We start from the raw sequence: 15,883 nt of genomic DNA on the forward strand, positions 1-15,883 counted from the left end.
AGTAAACCATTCTGAATGTATTTTAAGCCACAACTATGCAGGCGATTGAAAATACCACTGGAGTCAAACTAGAAGGAAAAATCTCTTGTACAACAAACTTGAACTTTATTGACAGTAAAAAGTTTTGAGAATATCGAGGGGCACGCGTTTGTAACTGCAAGAACATCTCGGAAAGCAACATGACTTCTTGAAATAATGAGGCAGTTGTACATCTTAAACTTTGAGGTAAGGTGTTCTGTCATGTCGTATCATTCGCAAAATATTATATAACATTGAAAAGTCCACACAAGGAGACAAAAACAATGCCTCGTTTTCACTTTCTAAAATTACTTCACATTTCAAAAATAATTCACAACTCCAGTAAAAGCGGAAAACGACAAGCACACATGCTATGTTCCATTCACACACGCTTCTCTACAAACCAAGTGCATTTTTAAATAACTTTTTTTTTCTCAAACAGTTTCAAGTACATTTTGCCTGCGATTAAAGGAAATGAAGTTAAACTATGAAGCAGCAAACCCACAATAACAAGTAAGAATACTGAGTTTGGTCTCATTCATGTTCCCAATATTAAAATGATCAGATAACTCACCGTACTGTAGCAATAAGGTATTTGGGTGCTATAAAGAAGCAGGAGGTAACATTTCATGGACTTGAGGAATATGCTGGATAAGATTTGGAATATAGCTGATTAAATACACCAAGGCTGAAACAAACAACACTAAATAGATAATCACAAGTGATGAACTCAACAGGTCTAATTCATTTGCTAATTTGCTGAAGTGATGGAAATCTTCTCGGGTCTCAGCCTCAGCTGCTGAGAGCAAAAACCAAAAAAAAAACAACAAAGCGTTTCAGCTGAACTGATATTTTAATCCTCAGTCACACGTTGCAGCAAACTTGAGTGTAGACCGCAGAACCAGTGCAATGCAGTGGGGTTCTCTAGAAGGCCGGCTCCCAAGGAAACACTGGGGTTGCGAAACTCCGAGATCAGTCACGTGATTGGTCAGTGCAGCAGAACAATCGCGGAGGAACGTCGCGAAGCCGCCGGGTGCGTCGGCGACGGCGTTCGTATACAAGCAGGGAACCCAAAAGTGCAATAATGTGTAGGTTTAGCACCCCGGGCCGTCTCCGTCGGGTCGGGCCCCGGTTCCGGTCCACGCCCGCAGCCCACGCTCTGATCTGCACCAGCTTCCTAAGGCTCGCTTTAAACCCGCCAGAACCCCCTCTGCCCTGAAGGTCGTCTCCATGTGCAACGTCCCGTCTGCTTTTCCTCTGAGGCGGCTTCACACTGTAGAACCGTGCTGTAAACAGTAAGTGTTCCCGCCGCCGCGTAGCTGCAGCGGCGGGAGTTAAGGCAATCCATTTCTGTGCTCCGTCCTTCGCCGAAGCTCCTCCGAAACCCGGAGGCGCCGAGCTCTCAGTGCATGTTGAGCCTCCCTGACACCTTCCCTCGCCACAAAGCAAAGCACTGAGTGCAGACGATGCACCAGATGGAAACGCACAACTGTGGGATGGCGGGTCAAACCCTATGAGCACCATTCCCCACGTTTTTGAATTCTGAGAGGAAATCCTCCAAAAAGGCACTTTGCAGAATGATTAGAATTATTCACTAAACGTAACTTACCTCCGTTAACTTTTTAAATGGTGTAAAGATTCTCCGCTTGAATTTATAGGATACTCTCTGCGATGACGAATTGTTCTACTGGGGATTTAAAGCTAGTGATCTGGTGCAGAGCAGACGTGAGCCCGTAACCACCCCCCCCCCCCCCCCCCCCCCGCTCAGCCCACCTGGTGCTCGCCGCGGCTGATGTGGGACGAGAACTCGTAGCGGTCCTGGCTGCGGTGGCCGCAGATGTTGCACTCGAAGGGCTGGCGGAAGCCGTGGCAGCCCATGTGGATGGTGAACATGACGTGGTCCAGGAAGAGGATGTGGCAGTGGCGGCAGTGGAAGGAGCTGACGGGCCTCCCGTCCCGGTCCAGCACCTGGACCGCCTCCCTGGGGGGGAGGGAGCCCTTCCCTCGGGCGGGCCGCGCCGGGCAGCCGCGCTCCCACTCCGGGTCCGTGTCTTTGGCCTGGCTGGGGCTGCAGGTGGGGCGGCTGCGGGTCAGTGCTGGGGTTTGGTAGTGGAGGTGGTGGTTGTTGGAGGTACTTGTGGGGGCGCTAGCCCTTGTGCTCTGCTCCTCGGCTGTGCTCTCTGTGTCTGTGGAGTCGGGGCAGCCGTTGGGGGAGGCCGAGGGCGGGTCCTCGCCCGCCTCCCGCGCCGCCAGGCCGAGCGAGGCCGCCGCCAGCGCGCCTCCGGCGAGGCCTCGGGGGCCCTGAGGGGTGGCGTTGCTGTTGACAGAGCCCATAAATGTGCGGAGCTCTGACAGGTAGACGGGATGGAGGTGAGACAGGGTGGGCGACCCGTGGTTGTCGCCTTTGCCCCGGACCCCCAGGAGGTGGGAGGCGGCCGGCGCCGAGTCCCCGGCGGCCTGAGGGCCCATGATGTCGCCGTCTTTTTCAGAGCCAGACGACAATTCGTACGGGGCCTCGGGCAGGTCAAGGTGCATGTGCTTCTCACCTACAGGAAGCAAAGTCCAGTTAGAGCCGGGGTCTCTTCTTATTACCCTACAATTGAGAAATAAATATATAGTGAAAAAAAGCTCACCCAGAAATTTCTGTGGGGTTGACCTCTTGCGTTTGGTGCTAATAGCCATTCTGTCCACAAACTGGATTTTGTCACTGGACGGCTGCAGCACAGGTTTTGCACGTGACTCCATGGTCATTGACTCCACACCTGCAAACAAAAGAATAAGAATAAGAATGAGAATGAGAATGAGAATGAGAATGAGAATGAGAATGAGAATGAGAATAAGAATGAGAATGAGAATGAGAATGAGAATAAGAATAAGAATAAGAATAAGAATAAAAATAAGAATAAGAATAAGAATAAGAATAAGAATAAGAATAAAAACAAGAAAAATAATAAGAATATATAAGAATAAGTATATTTAAAGTCCCCCCTTCAGTGTGTTTTCATGAGGTCAGGCATGAGTTTACCTTTCGCTGTCTGCGTGCTGACGGCTGACTGGTGGTCCAAGCTCTTCAGATAACTATGGCAACGCTCCAGATGTTCGTCCAGTGTGCTCTGCTGTTTGTAGCTGCGACTACAGTAGCTGCACTTGAAAGGTTTCCCCACCGTCGGAGAAGAGACTGCAATGGGAAACGAGCAGCTTTATTCCGAGTCGGACCGAGGAGGCGACGCCTCACCCAACAGGGCGGATGGTCCGGGTCAAAGCCACGCGGAGCCATCAGATACAGTCTATGGGAGGGGTTTACCATAAACACCGGCTAGGTTCGAAAGAATGGATTTCCACATTGATCGGCAATTCCTGCAATTATTTTGCGTTGGTCGCCCGCAATGACAAAAAAAACCTTCCAACTCTTCACCGCAACGCTCTGTCTTAGTAAGCCATCGGAAGGTCTGACGTCAATTCACCAGAAGCTTCTTCCGCGAAAATCAACACCGGGACCCGCGCGGATCGACCAAGATCTACTGTACCAAGACTGAACGTGAGCACCTTTGTGTGTTCACAAATTGTAAAAAAAAAAAAAAAAGCACCAGCAGGATTTCCTGTTTTCACAAAGTGTTAAATGTCATGTGTTGTGATCTGCCATTCTGTACATTCTGGTGAAGGACACCTACTTCCTCTGAGCTTCACAGAAGGGGGGGGGGGGATTGGACCATTCTAATGAAACCTACATCGGCTTATCACCATTGTTACACACACTCATCAGAACAAGTAGTGATATTGATATGGAACGTGCATCAAGTAAATATCTGGATGAGGCTCTCGTGTGCGTTCGATTGTGTTCGATTGTGTTGCTGCTGCTTTACCTGCGTGCGTGCGGAGGTGTCCGGCCAAGGCGTCTCTCCGCCGACAGGCATAGTTGCAAATGGAGCATTTGAAGGGCTTTTCTCCCGAATGCAGCTTGATGTGGCGCAGCAGGTTTCCTTTCTGGGTGAAGGAGGCCCCGCACTGGTTGCACTGGAACGGCCTCTCGCCTTGGAACACGGACGGGCACAGAGATCGGGGCGTGAGTCCTTCGGAGCGCGGCTGCTCCCTGCCTGCGTGCACGCACGGGCGCCGGCCTCACCTGTGTGGCTGCGCTTGTGCACCATCAGCACGTTGGGCCCGATGCAGATCATCCCACAGACCTCGCACTGCAGCTTCCCGTTGGGCAGGCGGATGGGTCCGGACGGGGACGCTTTGGCGCCGCCCACCTCGTTGTAGAGGCCCGCTCGGTCCCGCTCGGCGCCGCAGAACTCCGCGCCCCCCTCCTGCACGGGGTCCCCCCCGTCATCCCTCCTGCCGCTGTCCTTCTCAGGCTCCGGGTTCTCCGCCGGTGGACCGCCCGGCGACTCCGCGTCGCTGCACAGCTCGACCTTGATGGAGTTTGCTGTGTGGAGACCAACACGTGTACGTTTGTTTAATTGTTCTTATTGTCAGACCACATGCAGACAAATAAAATGACTGACCACTAAGCGAGCGGTTTGGTGACGAGTGCTGACTGTTTGGGGATCTCACTGCAGGGCCCTGCACCGCACCGTAAAACTCCTGCTCTGCTGATGACTGTCCTCCGTTCCCTGAAAAATAGTAATTCTTACAGTATTTACGCAAATATGGATGAAGGGATAATGTACTAAAATTATTAGTTTGTTTTTTTATTAATAGTCTTACCTTGTGCATTTGAGCGGCCATTGCAGTCATCAGCATTCATTATGTGACCAGATGCCTATGAAATATGATTTAAAAAAACGATTATTCTCAGCTACACAAAACCTACATCTAAAATATAACACCAGACCTGTTATATTTCAGATACAAACCGTAAAAATACGAGTATGAAACAGGTTCAGTTGCGAGTGTGTAGAAACAAGCTCGCTGTAATAAAGTAATCAGGTGAACCAAGGTTGTTCCGAATCACGCAGGCTCAGTCGCAGTGGCAGCTTGCGAATGACTGAAGAGCCACATTTAAAGAATCTGTCAAAGGAGGAGTTAAAATTCATGGGGGAGGACAAAAAAAAAGCTGGAGAACACTTTAGACGAGAATGCAAAGCTGCTACGACTCTCAAAAGTGCATCACATTTGAAAAACCAAACAATGCAGGCTGCAGAATTAATAATATCATAAATATCAACATTTATATATGGGCTAAAATAAATATTGTATTATTAATAACACTATCAGCTAAGTTGAACATATAAAATATGTATTGCTTGAATTGCTGCAGCTTTTACTGTTAATTGTCTGTTACTGGATCCACGGGCTGCGTTTGTGTGCAATAGGCCAGTAATAAATAAATAATAGGCGACATTTACTGTGGGTTACATAGAACAATAAGAGGCTGCCACTAAGTGAGGTACGCAGGATACACTCCGCATGTCCAACCTGTGCTCATTGTACATGACCACTGGTGTGTTTAACGTCAGTTATTAAAATAGCTGCATTTAACGCTGCACCTTTTGCTCTAATGGATGACAACAGTGGACATAAGAGACTGTGGAGCCGGTGGATGGAGGGGGGGGGGGGACGCGGCGCAGGCAATGAATTAATACCCTCGCAGTGATCGCGCGCGGGGAGCAACAGGCGCAGCAGCCGGGAGACGCGCCAGTCAAACCAGGGCACGGCGGCGGAAAAAAAAAAAAGAGAAAGACGCGCACCAGCCCCTGACGATCCGATCCTCTCCACTTTCAGCTGGGATCGAACATGTACGATTCCAACGCGCCGCCACATCTCCCCGCGCATCCGCGTCCACTTGTTTCGGCTGCTCGGCGCCGCTCAGTTCATCGACGCTCGAGACGCAGCGGCAATTTGCCGCGGGAGCCGCCGCCGTCCGCGGCGTCCGCATAAACACAGCTGTCACTCACCCCGAGCTGGCCTGGGCTATATAGTGTTTCTCATGAGCCGTTGCTATGGCACCCGACCACACGACAAATGGCACTCACCCCATCAACTACTCAAAAACACGCCGCACTTCCACATGAAACAGCGATGGACGGTCTCCGCGAGCGCCGCGGCGAGGTCCACGCGCCCCTTCCTTACCTGGCAGCCGATCAGCCTTCTCCTCTTTAGCCGCGTCGAAAGCTGTTTGTTTTCCCAGGCGACGACAGCATCTCCGGGATTTTTTTTTACCTGGGAATCCCAAGCAACTTCCGGGCCCATGCTGGGATACAGACTGAATAATTGTACAACAGAGCTCCTGATCCAGCGATTGTCGAATGCATCGATGCATGTCAGCCCGGGGTACAGGTGGGGAAATGTGACCAAATCTATGCCATTGGATTCACCCGACAGCAGAGCGGCCACAGAGCGTTGAATATGGGCATCTGTTATAGGAAATGCTGCCTCAAACCTGCTCGGCTCGATCCTGGATGCGGTGGAAATTCTTTAAAGATTCAGGCACAGTTTTTGATCAAAGCCTCTTCCGGAAATGCTAGTGGAGAATAAAGTAGGCGGGTTATTTTAGTGTCTTTCTCTTTGACATTTGTCAAAACAAGCAGTACAAAGTGACGTTGCCTATTGTTCCTATTGTGGATGCGCAGCCTTTATGTTGTGTGGGTGAGACATACATTCGTGTCAATGGCAGCGCTTACTGGTAAAAAAGCAGAAAATAAAACAAAAATTCTTGTGATGAAATAGTTTATTCTGACAATTCACCTTTGGCGCCACCAGGTGGCGCCAACGTGCTGTTTCTTATCAACGCGCTGCCAAGCAACCAATGAGAGCAGTGAAATTTGACAAGCATAAGGACGCCAATAACTGACTGTGTCAGCAAAATACGTGACAATAGAAACTGATGGCTGAAAAACAGCCAGCGTAAGGTCGGGGCAACTATCTGAAGCGATCGGGTCTGTGTCTGCGTAGAAGGACCTCGTAGGCCTCATGGATCTTCACAAACGTGGCCTCAGCCTCCTTGCTGGGGTTGTGGTCCGGGTGCCACGTTTTGGCCAGCTCCCTGTAGCTTCGAGTTATCTCCTCAAGAGACGCCTCGGATTTCAGCGACAACACCTGCAACACACATAATTGGACACGCACAGGTTCTCGATTGCGACTACGCTTAACGAACACGGTGTCACTTTTTTAAAGATATTCAAGTGATCACCTGCAAGGCCTCCTTCTCTCTGTCAGTGTACTCTTTGAGCAGTATTTCCAGCAGCTTCTTCCAAGTCTCCTCATAGTACCCCCCTCCCGCAAGGGCACACAATATCCGATATGGAATCAGAAGAATGTACTCTAACACGCCCCGGAACCAGGGCAGGAACCAGAACATATCCAGCAGCGCTGACACACAGTCAGACAGGTAGTACAGAGTCGCTGTGGTGTTATGGAAAATGCAGTAACCAAGGGGGGCAGAGAAGGCCAGCCAAGCCAGGCCCAGCCTGTACAGCCTCGGACCTGCACAAAGCACGGCAAGGTTCAGGGCGGGCAAACGTTATCAGGCAGTAAAAGGAAGTGATGTCATAGTCGTTAGATGATCTCACCTAGCTCCTGGGTGCCTCCATGAGCGTGTGGAGGTTTGAAGCGGCGGTGTTGCGCCGCAGTGACGCTGGCGGCCAGGCTGATAGGAAGGGGGGACAGGGCGCTGCCGTAGAACACCGGCGACGTCACGAGGCAAGCCGTCAGCGTTTTGTGTAGATCGGAGCTCTGTCGGCCAACGCTCGACACCAGGTGCACCCCTGCGCCCACGCACAGCGGCAAAACGACCAGGTAGAAGAAGCTGAGGGAGCGCAGGCCGATCAGGGCCACGGCGCCGAAGTAGACCCCCACGCACACCTGTCCGGCAAATCTGACGGGGCTGACGGGTGGAACGGCGGTGGGGGACCTCCGCCGCTGCTTCTGAGCATCCTCGTTGGCCTCGCGGACGTAGGCGGGGATCCGCGTGGCCTCTCTGACCCAGCCAAGCCCAAATCCCCCCAGGGTTAGCATCCACAGGAGAGCGTGGCTGTCTCGGCCCAGATAGATATGGTGCAGCCCCAACGGTCCAGCCACTGCCCAGAGCGCATAGGCCACCATGACGCTCTTTACCATCCTGTGGCGGCTGTAGCTCAGTCTCTGTACAGAAACATGCTAGTGATGCTGGATCAGTACCTGCAAGGCAGCGACACGTGTTTAGTCTCACTTTAACCTAAATGACAAGTATGTGAATATGTTAGTCGCCAGCTTTGCACCGAGCCTGCTTAGGACGAGGTTACGTTACGCTCTGTTTCCTATAATCCGGGTGCTGCTGGTCATCTTGGCTCAAATCTCTCCAACCCACTATCCTTGTTAAATAATATGTTATATAAGAGGGATTTGTCTTAGCTCATGATGGGCATTGTCATTTTAACTCAACTCATTACATCATGCGAGCACAGGCTGTAACTGTTTGTGTCATTATGCCCGTTTTTTCCCGAAGACAAAAATACTTTAAAGGCTCAAAAAAAGGTTTAAATCAGACCATTTACATTTAATATCCATTTGTTTTTATCTAGTGAAGACTACGTTACTTACCAAGCTCCTTATTTCAGGTTCTTTTTCCAGATAAATCCCTTCTAGTCCGTTTCATAGTTGACGTTGCTGCATGTTGTTGCAATAGTTGGACTTTGGCTCTTTACAATGAAATTACACTGCAGACACGAGGCACGATACACATCCGCGTAGTTGATGCACCGGCCTGATAAGGGTAAAGGTTAAAGATGTTTGTAAATGCTATAAAGTGCTTGTTCTGTACTGTTTGATTGAATACCTCCTTAGACATTAAGATCCAAGGGCTGTCAATTAAAGTCTTGTATGAAGGTACAAAATTTCAGGCATACAAATGTATTAACCCTTTTCATAAAATCCAACAGAATCATTATGTCAGGGACTCGGGCAGGCGGCGGACCCACATGCACAGCACGGAGGCGAGGTATAATCAAAGAGGTTTATTATCCAAGGCACGGTCAGTCGGTCCAGGTCATACACAAGAATGGCTCGGCAAAAGTACAGGCAAGGAACAGGCAAAACTCACGGTCAGGTAGTAGTCCAGGTTCTTTCACAGGCAGGATAAACGGAGCAAGGCAAAACAGGAACAGGCACGATGAGCACGGAACACGAAACACAAAAGCACGGGAAACTAGGAACACTCAGGGAACACGAAACACTAATGAGACTCGAATACACTGGAGAAACACGAACACTCATGGGACTCGAATACGACAATCTGGCAGGGAACTAAGGACACAGGTGGTGGTTAAATACACAGTGACTTGATGACTAACAGAGTGCAGGTGTGGGTAATGAGCAGGGACAGCTGTGACAAGACAAGAAACCGGAAGTAAAGCTAAAACAGGAACAGAAACCAGGAGACTACCAAAATAAAACAGGAAACAACTAGAAACACAAAGCCAGATCATGACAGTACCCCCCCCCCTATGGCGCCTTCCACGGCGCCTACGGAAGCCCCCCCCCCAAACCAGGGCGGGCGGAGGGTGGTCCCAGGCGGAGGGACCGAATCCCTACCCCTCACGGTACATGAGCAGGGTGGGTGGAGGGAGGACCGGGGGAGGGCCAAAACAATAGTCCACAACAAAGTCCACGAACAGGGAAGACACGAAGTTCAGGGATTCCCTCACGGAGGGTGATGGCGTGGCGAGACCCTGCCCAGCAGCCGCTGAGCCAGGGTGGCACTCCCAGTGCCCTTGGGCTGGACCGATGTCCCCGGGGGCCACCCCGAATGGCAACGTCCTCCAGGCGGACGCCGATCCGAAGGGCCGAGGAGTCGAGGCGGGCGTCGCCGCAGGAGGCAGCGCCATCCGGGCAGCAGGAGGCGCCGAGGGCAAGGCCACCAGTCCGGCGGCCGAGACAAGGACGAGGCAGGGACCAGCGGCGTCCTCCCTGGACCACCGCGACGAGAGGCGGGAACCAGCGGCGTCCTCCTTGGACCACCGCGACGAGAGACGGGAACCAGCGGCGTCCTCCTTGGACCACCGCGACGAGAGCCGGGAACCAGCGGCGTCCTCCTTGGACCACCGCGACGAGAGACGGGAACCAGCGGCGTCCTCCTTGGACCACCGCGACGAGAGACAGGAACCAGCGGCGTCCTCCTTGGACCACCGCGACGAGAGACAGGACCCGATGCAGGTGCGGCCGGAGCCGGGCCGCCAGGAACCGATGCAGGTGCGGCCGGAGCCGGGCCGCCAGGAACCGATGCAGGTGCGGCCGGAGCCGGGCCGCCAGGAACCGATGCAGGTGCGGCCGGAGCCGGGCCGCCAGGAACCGACGCAGGTGCGGCCGGAGCCGGGCCGCCAGGAACCGACGCAGGTGCGGCCGGAGCCGGGCCGCCAGGAACCGACGCAGGTGCGGCCTGAGCCGGGCCGCCAGGAACCGACGCTGGTGCGGCCTGAGCCGGACCGCCAGGAACCGACGCTGGTGCGGCCTGAGCCGGACCGCCAGGAACCGACGCTGGTGCGGCCTGAGCCGGACCGCCAGGAACCGACGCTGGTGCGGCCTGAGCCGGACCGCCAGGAACCGACGCTGGTGCGGCCTGAGCCGGACCGCCAGGAACCGACGCTGGTGCGGCCGGAGCCGGGACGGGAGCGACCCCCTCCTGGAGGTCGGCAGGAACTACGACGGGAGCGACCCCCTCCTGGAGGTCGGCAGGAACTACGACGGGAGCGACCCCCTCCTGGAGGTCGGCAGGAACTACGGCGGGAGCGACCCCCTCCTGGAGGTCGGCAGGAACTACGACGGGAGCGACCCCCTCCTGGAGGTCGGCAGGAACTACGACGGGAGCGACCCCCTCCTGGAGGTCGGCAGGAACTACGACGGGAGCGACCCCCTCCTGGGGGTCCGCCGGGACTGCGGCTGGCGCGACCCCCTCCTGGGGGTCCGCCGGGACTGCGGCTGGCGCGACCCCCTCCTGGGGGTCCGCCGGGACTGCGGCTGGCGCGACCTCCTCCTGGAGGCGCGCAGGAACTGCGGCTGGCGCGACCTCCTCCTGGAGGCGCGCAGGAACTGCGGCTGGCGCGACCTCCTCCTGGAGGCGCGCAGGAACTGCGGCTGGCGCGACCTCCTCCTGGAGGCGCGCAGGAACTGCGGCTGGCGCGACCTCCTCCTGGAGGCGCGCAGGAACTGCGGCTGGCGCGACCTCCTCCTGGAGGCGCGCAGGAACTGCGGCTGGCGCGACCTCCTCCTGGAGGCGCGCAGGAACTGCGGCTGGCGCGACCTCCTCCTGGAGGCGCGCAGGAACTGCGGCTGGCGCGACCTCCTCCTGGAGGCGCGCAGGAACTGCGGCTGGCGCGACCTCCTCCTGGAGGCGCGCAGGAACTGCGGCTGGCGCGACCTCCTCCTGGAGGCGCGCAGGAACTGCGGCTGGCGCGACCTCCTCCTGGAGGCGCGCAGGAACTGCGGCTGGCGCGACCTCCTCCTGGAGGCGCGCAGGAACTGCGGCTGGCGCGACCTCCTCCTGGAGGCGCGCAGGAACTGCGGCTGGCGCGACCTCCTCCTGGAGGCGCGCAGGAACTGCGGCTGGCGCGACCTCCTCCTGGAGGCGCGCAGGAACTGCGGCTGGCGCGACCTCCTCCTGGAGGCGCGCAGGAACTGCGGCTGGCGCGACCTCCTCCTGGAGGCGCGCAGGAACTGCGGCTGGCGCGACCTCCTCCTGGAGGCGCGCAGGAACTTGCGGCTGGCGCGACCTTCCTCCTGGAGGCGCGCAGGAACTGCGGCTGGCGCGACCTCCTCCTGGAGGCGCGCAGGAACTGCGGCTGGCGCGACCTACTCCTGGAGGCGCGCAGGAACTGCGGCTGGCGCGACCTCCTCCTGGAGGCGCGCAGGAACTGCGGCTGGCGCGACCTCCTCCTGGAGGCGCGCAGGAATGCGGCTGGCGCGACCTCCTCCTGGAGGCGCGCAGGAACTGCGGCTGGCGCGACCTCCTCCTGGAGGCGCGCAGGAACTGCGGCTGGCGCGACCTCCTCCTGGAGGCGCGCAGGAACTGCGGCTGGCGCGACCCCCTCCTGGAGGCGCGCAGGAACTGCGGCTGGCGCGACCTCCTCCTGGAGGCGCGCAGGAACTGCGGCTGGCGCGACCTCCTCCTGGAGGCGCGCAGGAACTGCGGCTGGCGCGACCTCCTCCTGGAGGCGCGCAGGAACTGCGGCTGGCGCGACCTCCTCCTGGGGGCGCGCAGGAACTGCGGCTGGCGCGACCTCCTCCTGGAGGCGCGCAGGAACTGCGGCTGGCGCGACCTCCTCCTGGAGGCGCGCAGGAACTGCGGCTGGCGCGACCTCCTCCTGGAGGCGCGCAGGAACTACGACGGGAGCGACCCCCTCCTGGAGGCGCGCAGGAACTACGACGGGAGCGACCCCCTCCTGGAGGTCGGCAGGAACTACGACGGGCGCGACCCCCTCTTGGGGATCCGCAGGAACTGCGGCTGGCGCGACCTCCTCCTGGAGGCGCGCAGGAACTGCGGCTGGCGCGACCTCCTCCTGGAGGCGCGCAGGAACTGCGGCTGGCGCGACCTCCTCCTGGAGGCGCGCAGGAACTGCGGCTGGCGCGACCTCCTCCTGGAGGCGCGCAGGAACTGCGGCTGGCGCGACCTCCTCCTGGAGGCGCGCAGGAACTGCGGCTGGCGCGACCTCCTCCTGGAGGCGCGCAGGAACTGCGGCTGGCGCGACCTCCTCCTGGAGGCGCGCAGGAACTGCGGCTGGCGCGACCTCCTCCTGGAGGCGCGCAGGAACTGCGGCTGGCGCGACCTCCTCCTGGAGGCGCGCAGGAACTGCGGCTGGCGCGACCTCCTCCTGGAGGCGCGCAGGAACTGCGGCTGGCGCGACCTCCTCCTGGAGGCGCGCAGGAACTGCGGCTGGCGCGACCTCCTCCTGGAGGCGCGCAGGAACTGCGGCTGACGCGACCTCCTCCTGGAGGCGCGCAGGAACTGCAGGTGCTACCTCCTCCTGGAGGCCGGCGGGCGCTGCAGCTCCAAGGGTGACGGGGACTGGAACGACCGCTACAGGGCCGACGGGAGCGGGGAATGGAACGACCGCTACAGGGCCGACAGGAACAGGGTCAGAGACAGGGGTGACCTCTACTTGGCCTACGGGAACGCCCTCAACTTGGCCTACGGGAACGCCCTCAACTTGGCCTACGGGAACGCCCTCTACTTGGCCTACGGGAACGCCCTCTACTTGGCCTACGGGAACGCCCTCTACTTGGCCTACGGGAACGCCCTCTACTTGGCCTACGGGAACGCCCTCTACTTGGCCTACGGGAACGCCCTCTACTTGGCCTACGGGAACGCCCTCTACTTGGCCTACGGGAACGCCCTCTACTTGGTCGACAGGGACAGGAGCTGGAACGACCTCAATTTGGTCGACAGGGACAGGAACTGGAACGACCTCAATTTGGTCGACAGGGACAGGAACTGGAACGACCTCAATTTGGTCGACAGGGACAGGAACTGGAACGACCTCAACATGGCCGACAGGAACAGGAACTGGAACGACCTCAACTTGGTCGACAGGGACAGGAACTGGAACGACCTCAACATGGCCGACAGGAACAGGAACTGGAACGACCTCAACATGGCCGACAGGAACAGGAACTGGAACGACCTCAACATGGCCGACAGGAACTGGAACGACCTCAACATGGCCGACAAGAACAGGAACTGGAACGACCTCAACTTGGTCGACAGGGACAGGAACTGGAACGACCTCAACTTGGTCGACAGGGACGGGAACTGGAACGACCTCAACATGGCCGACAGGAACAGGAACTGGAACGACCTCAACTTGGTCGACAAGAACTGGAACGACCTCAACATGGCCGACAGGAACTGGAACGACCTCAACATGGCCGACAGGAACTGGAACGACCTCAACATGGCCGACAGGAACTGGAACGGCCTCTGCTTGGCCGACAGGAACTAGAACGGCGTCCTCCTCTGAGGAGCCGACAGGAACTGGAACTAGAACGGCCTCAATATGGCCGACGGGAACAGGAACGGCGTCCTCCTCTGAGGAGCCGACAGGAACTAGAACGGCGTCCTCCTCTGAGGAGCCGACAGGAACTAGAACGGCCGCAACATGGCCGACAGGAGCTGGAACGGCCGCAACATGGCCGACAGGAGCTGGAACGGCGTCAACTCCGGAGCTGGCATGACAGCTTACAGCTGCCGAGCTCGACGGGGAAGACGTCGGGCCTGATTGGGTGGGATTAACAATCGTCAGACGGGCGGTGCCCTCTGACGGGGACAAGGACGGAACTGGGGTCTGGGCAACACACGACTGATCTGGGGTCTGGGCGACACACGGCTGATCTGGGGTCTGGGCGACACACGGCTGATCTGGGGTCTGGGCGACACACGGCTGATCTGGGGTCTGGGCGACACACGGCTGATCTGGGGTCTGGGCGACACACGGCTGATCTGGGGTCTGGGCGACACACGGCTGATCTGGGGTCTGGGCGACACACGACTGATCTGGGGTCTGGACTAGGTTCGACTGGGCTGGGGCCTGGAGGCGACAGGACTGCACCAGGGCATGAGCATGGCGAGGCTGACCCGACTGAGAGGTGGGACATGAAGCGGCCGCTGGCTGCAGGCCCGGGAGTTGCAGGGCCTCACGCAGGACAGGCTCCCTCCGGACGAGAGCGGCTGCTTCCTCGAACAGTTGTTCTCTCGCGCCCTGGTCTGTAGCCGAATTGGCGGTGTTCATGAGGTGGGCGAAGAGAAAGGCAACTGGAGGAGAGCAGAGGAGGTGGACCCGTCGGGCGACGCTGTCTGGAATGCCTGTCATCAGAGGGACACAGTCAGTCAGAGAATTAAGGGGCTCCTCTGTCGGGGAAGAAGGCTGCTCGGTCCCCATGACCGAGACCGCGGGACCCGGGATCCTGGACCCGCGCCGCCGCCGTCGCCGTCCGGAGCAGCTGCGACTGTCCGTCGTTTGAGGCGCTGGGCGCGGTGTGGACCGGACCTCTGTACCGGGATCCGCATGGTGAAACGGGGCCGCGGCGTCTGGAGCTTGGGCTGGAGACTGGGGAAAACACGATTGAGCAGGAGACTGGGCAAAACACGATTGAGCTGGAGACTGGGCAAAGCACGATTGAGCTGGAGATTGAACAGCGCGCGGCTGAACTGGAGACTGAGCAGCGCGCGGCTGATCTGGAGACTGAGCAGCGCGCGGCTGATCTGGAGACTGAGCAGCGCACGGCTGATCTGGAGACTGAGCAGCGCGCGGCTGACTTGGAGACTGAGCAGCGCGCGGCTGAACTGGAGGCTGAGGACCGCGTGAGAGCAGGAAATCCTCCCAGGGAAATAACCATGGAGCTGGGCAGGTTGGTGCAGGCACGACGATCCGACGAGGCGGAGAGGATGAAACCGAAACCATACTTCCGCGGGGGAGTTATATTTGCCGTAAAAAACAAGGGAAAAACAGTCACTGACCTGACCGGAGGCTAAGTGCTGGCTGGGTCCAAGTGTGGCCAGATTGTTCTGTCAGGGACTCGGGCAGGCGGCGGACCCACATGCACAGCACGGAGGCGAGGTATAATCAAAGAGGTTTATTATCCAAGGCACGGTCAGTCGGTCCAGGTCATACACAAGAATGGCTCGGCAAAAGTACAGGCAAGGAACAGGCAAAACTCACGGTCAGGTAGTAGTCCAGGTTCTTTCACAGGCAGGATAAACGGAGCAAGGCAAAACAGGAACAGGCACGATGAGCACGGAACACGAAACACAAAAGCACGGGAAACTAGGAACACTCAGGGAACACGAAACACTAATGAGACTCGAATACACTGGAGAAACACGAACACTCATGGGACTCGAATACGACAATCTGGCAGGGAACTAAGGACACAGGTGGTGGTTAAATACACAGTGACT

General features: G+C 57.1%; 2 protein-coding genes across 5 annotated transcripts; both read right to left on the reverse strand.

Moving 5' to 3' along the window:
* Positions 1 to 83: 83 nt before the first annotated feature.
* ikzf4 (IKAROS family zinc finger 4) lies at positions 84 to 6,589 on the reverse strand. Of its 4 annotated transcripts, none has more exons than XM_029157073.3 (8): positions 6,091 to 6,589; positions 4,726 to 4,780; positions 4,524 to 4,631; positions 4,142 to 4,444; positions 3,882 to 4,049; positions 3,044 to 3,196; positions 2,652 to 2,780; positions 84 to 2,564 (listed from the first exon to the last, which is right to left on the reverse strand). In XM_029157073.3, the coding sequence occupies exons 1-8, from the start codon at positions 6,208 to 6,210 to the stop codon at positions 1,783 to 1,785; spliced, it is 1,818 nt and encodes a 605-aa protein (XP_029012906.1). In that variant the 5' UTR covers positions 6,211 to 6,589; the 3' UTR covers positions 84 to 1,782. The 4 variants fall into 4 exon arrangements, with proteins under 4 accessions (XP_029012906.1, XP_029012907.1, XP_029012908.1 ...); XM_029157074.3 differs by having other exon boundaries at positions 5,994 to 6,234; XM_029157075.3 differs by having other exon boundaries at positions 5,709 to 6,234.
* Positions 6,590 to 6,678: 89 nt separating this feature from the next.
* dnajc22 (DnaJ (Hsp40) homolog, subfamily C, member 22) lies at positions 6,679 to 8,660 on the reverse strand. The gene is made up of 4 exons (XM_029157076.3): positions 8,539 to 8,660; positions 7,530 to 8,136; positions 7,151 to 7,443; positions 6,679 to 7,056 (listed from the first exon to the last, which is right to left on the reverse strand). The coding sequence occupies exons 2-4, from the start codon at positions 8,074 to 8,076 to the stop codon at positions 6,880 to 6,882; spliced, it is 1,017 nt and encodes a 338-aa protein (XP_029012909.1). The 5' UTR covers positions 8,077 to 8,136; positions 8,539 to 8,660; the 3' UTR covers positions 6,679 to 6,879.
* Positions 8,661 to 15,883: the final 7,223 nt, after the last annotated feature.

Source organism: Betta splendens, chromosome 7, assembly GCF_900634795.4.
Source record: "Betta splendens chromosome 7, fBetSpl5.4, whole genome shotgun sequence".
In the NCBI taxonomy this organism is placed as follows: Eukaryota; Metazoa; Chordata; class Actinopteri; order Anabantiformes; family Osphronemidae; genus Betta; species Betta splendens.

Bases quoted from the DNA above. Each gene is read 5' to 3' on its own strand.
- ikzf4 (XM_029157073.3), bottom strand. From the start codon at position 6,210: ATGGGCCCGGAAGTTGCTTGGGATTCCCAGGTAAAAAAAAATCCCGGA. The intron at 4,050-4,141 runs GTGAGGCCGGCG...CCGTGTTCCAAG, and splicing joins GCACAAGCGCAGCCACACAG to GCGAGAGGCCGTTCCAGTGC. The intron at 3,197-3,881 runs GTAAAGCAGCAG...TTCCCATTGCAG, and splicing joins ACACCTCCGCACGCACGCAG to TCTCTTCTCCGACGGTGGGG.
- dnajc22 (XM_029157076.3), bottom strand. From the start codon at position 8,076: ATGGTAAAGAGCGTCATGGTGGCCTATGCGCTCTGGGCAGTGGCTGGA. The intron at 7,444-7,529 runs GTGAGATCATCT...TGCTTTGTGCAG, and splicing joins TGGAGGCACCCAGGAGCTAG to GTCCGAGGCTGTACAGGCTG. The intron at 7,057-7,150 runs GTGATCACTTGA...TGTGTGTTGCAG, and splicing joins GAGAGAAGGAGGCCTTGCAG to GTGTTGTCGCTGAAATCCGA.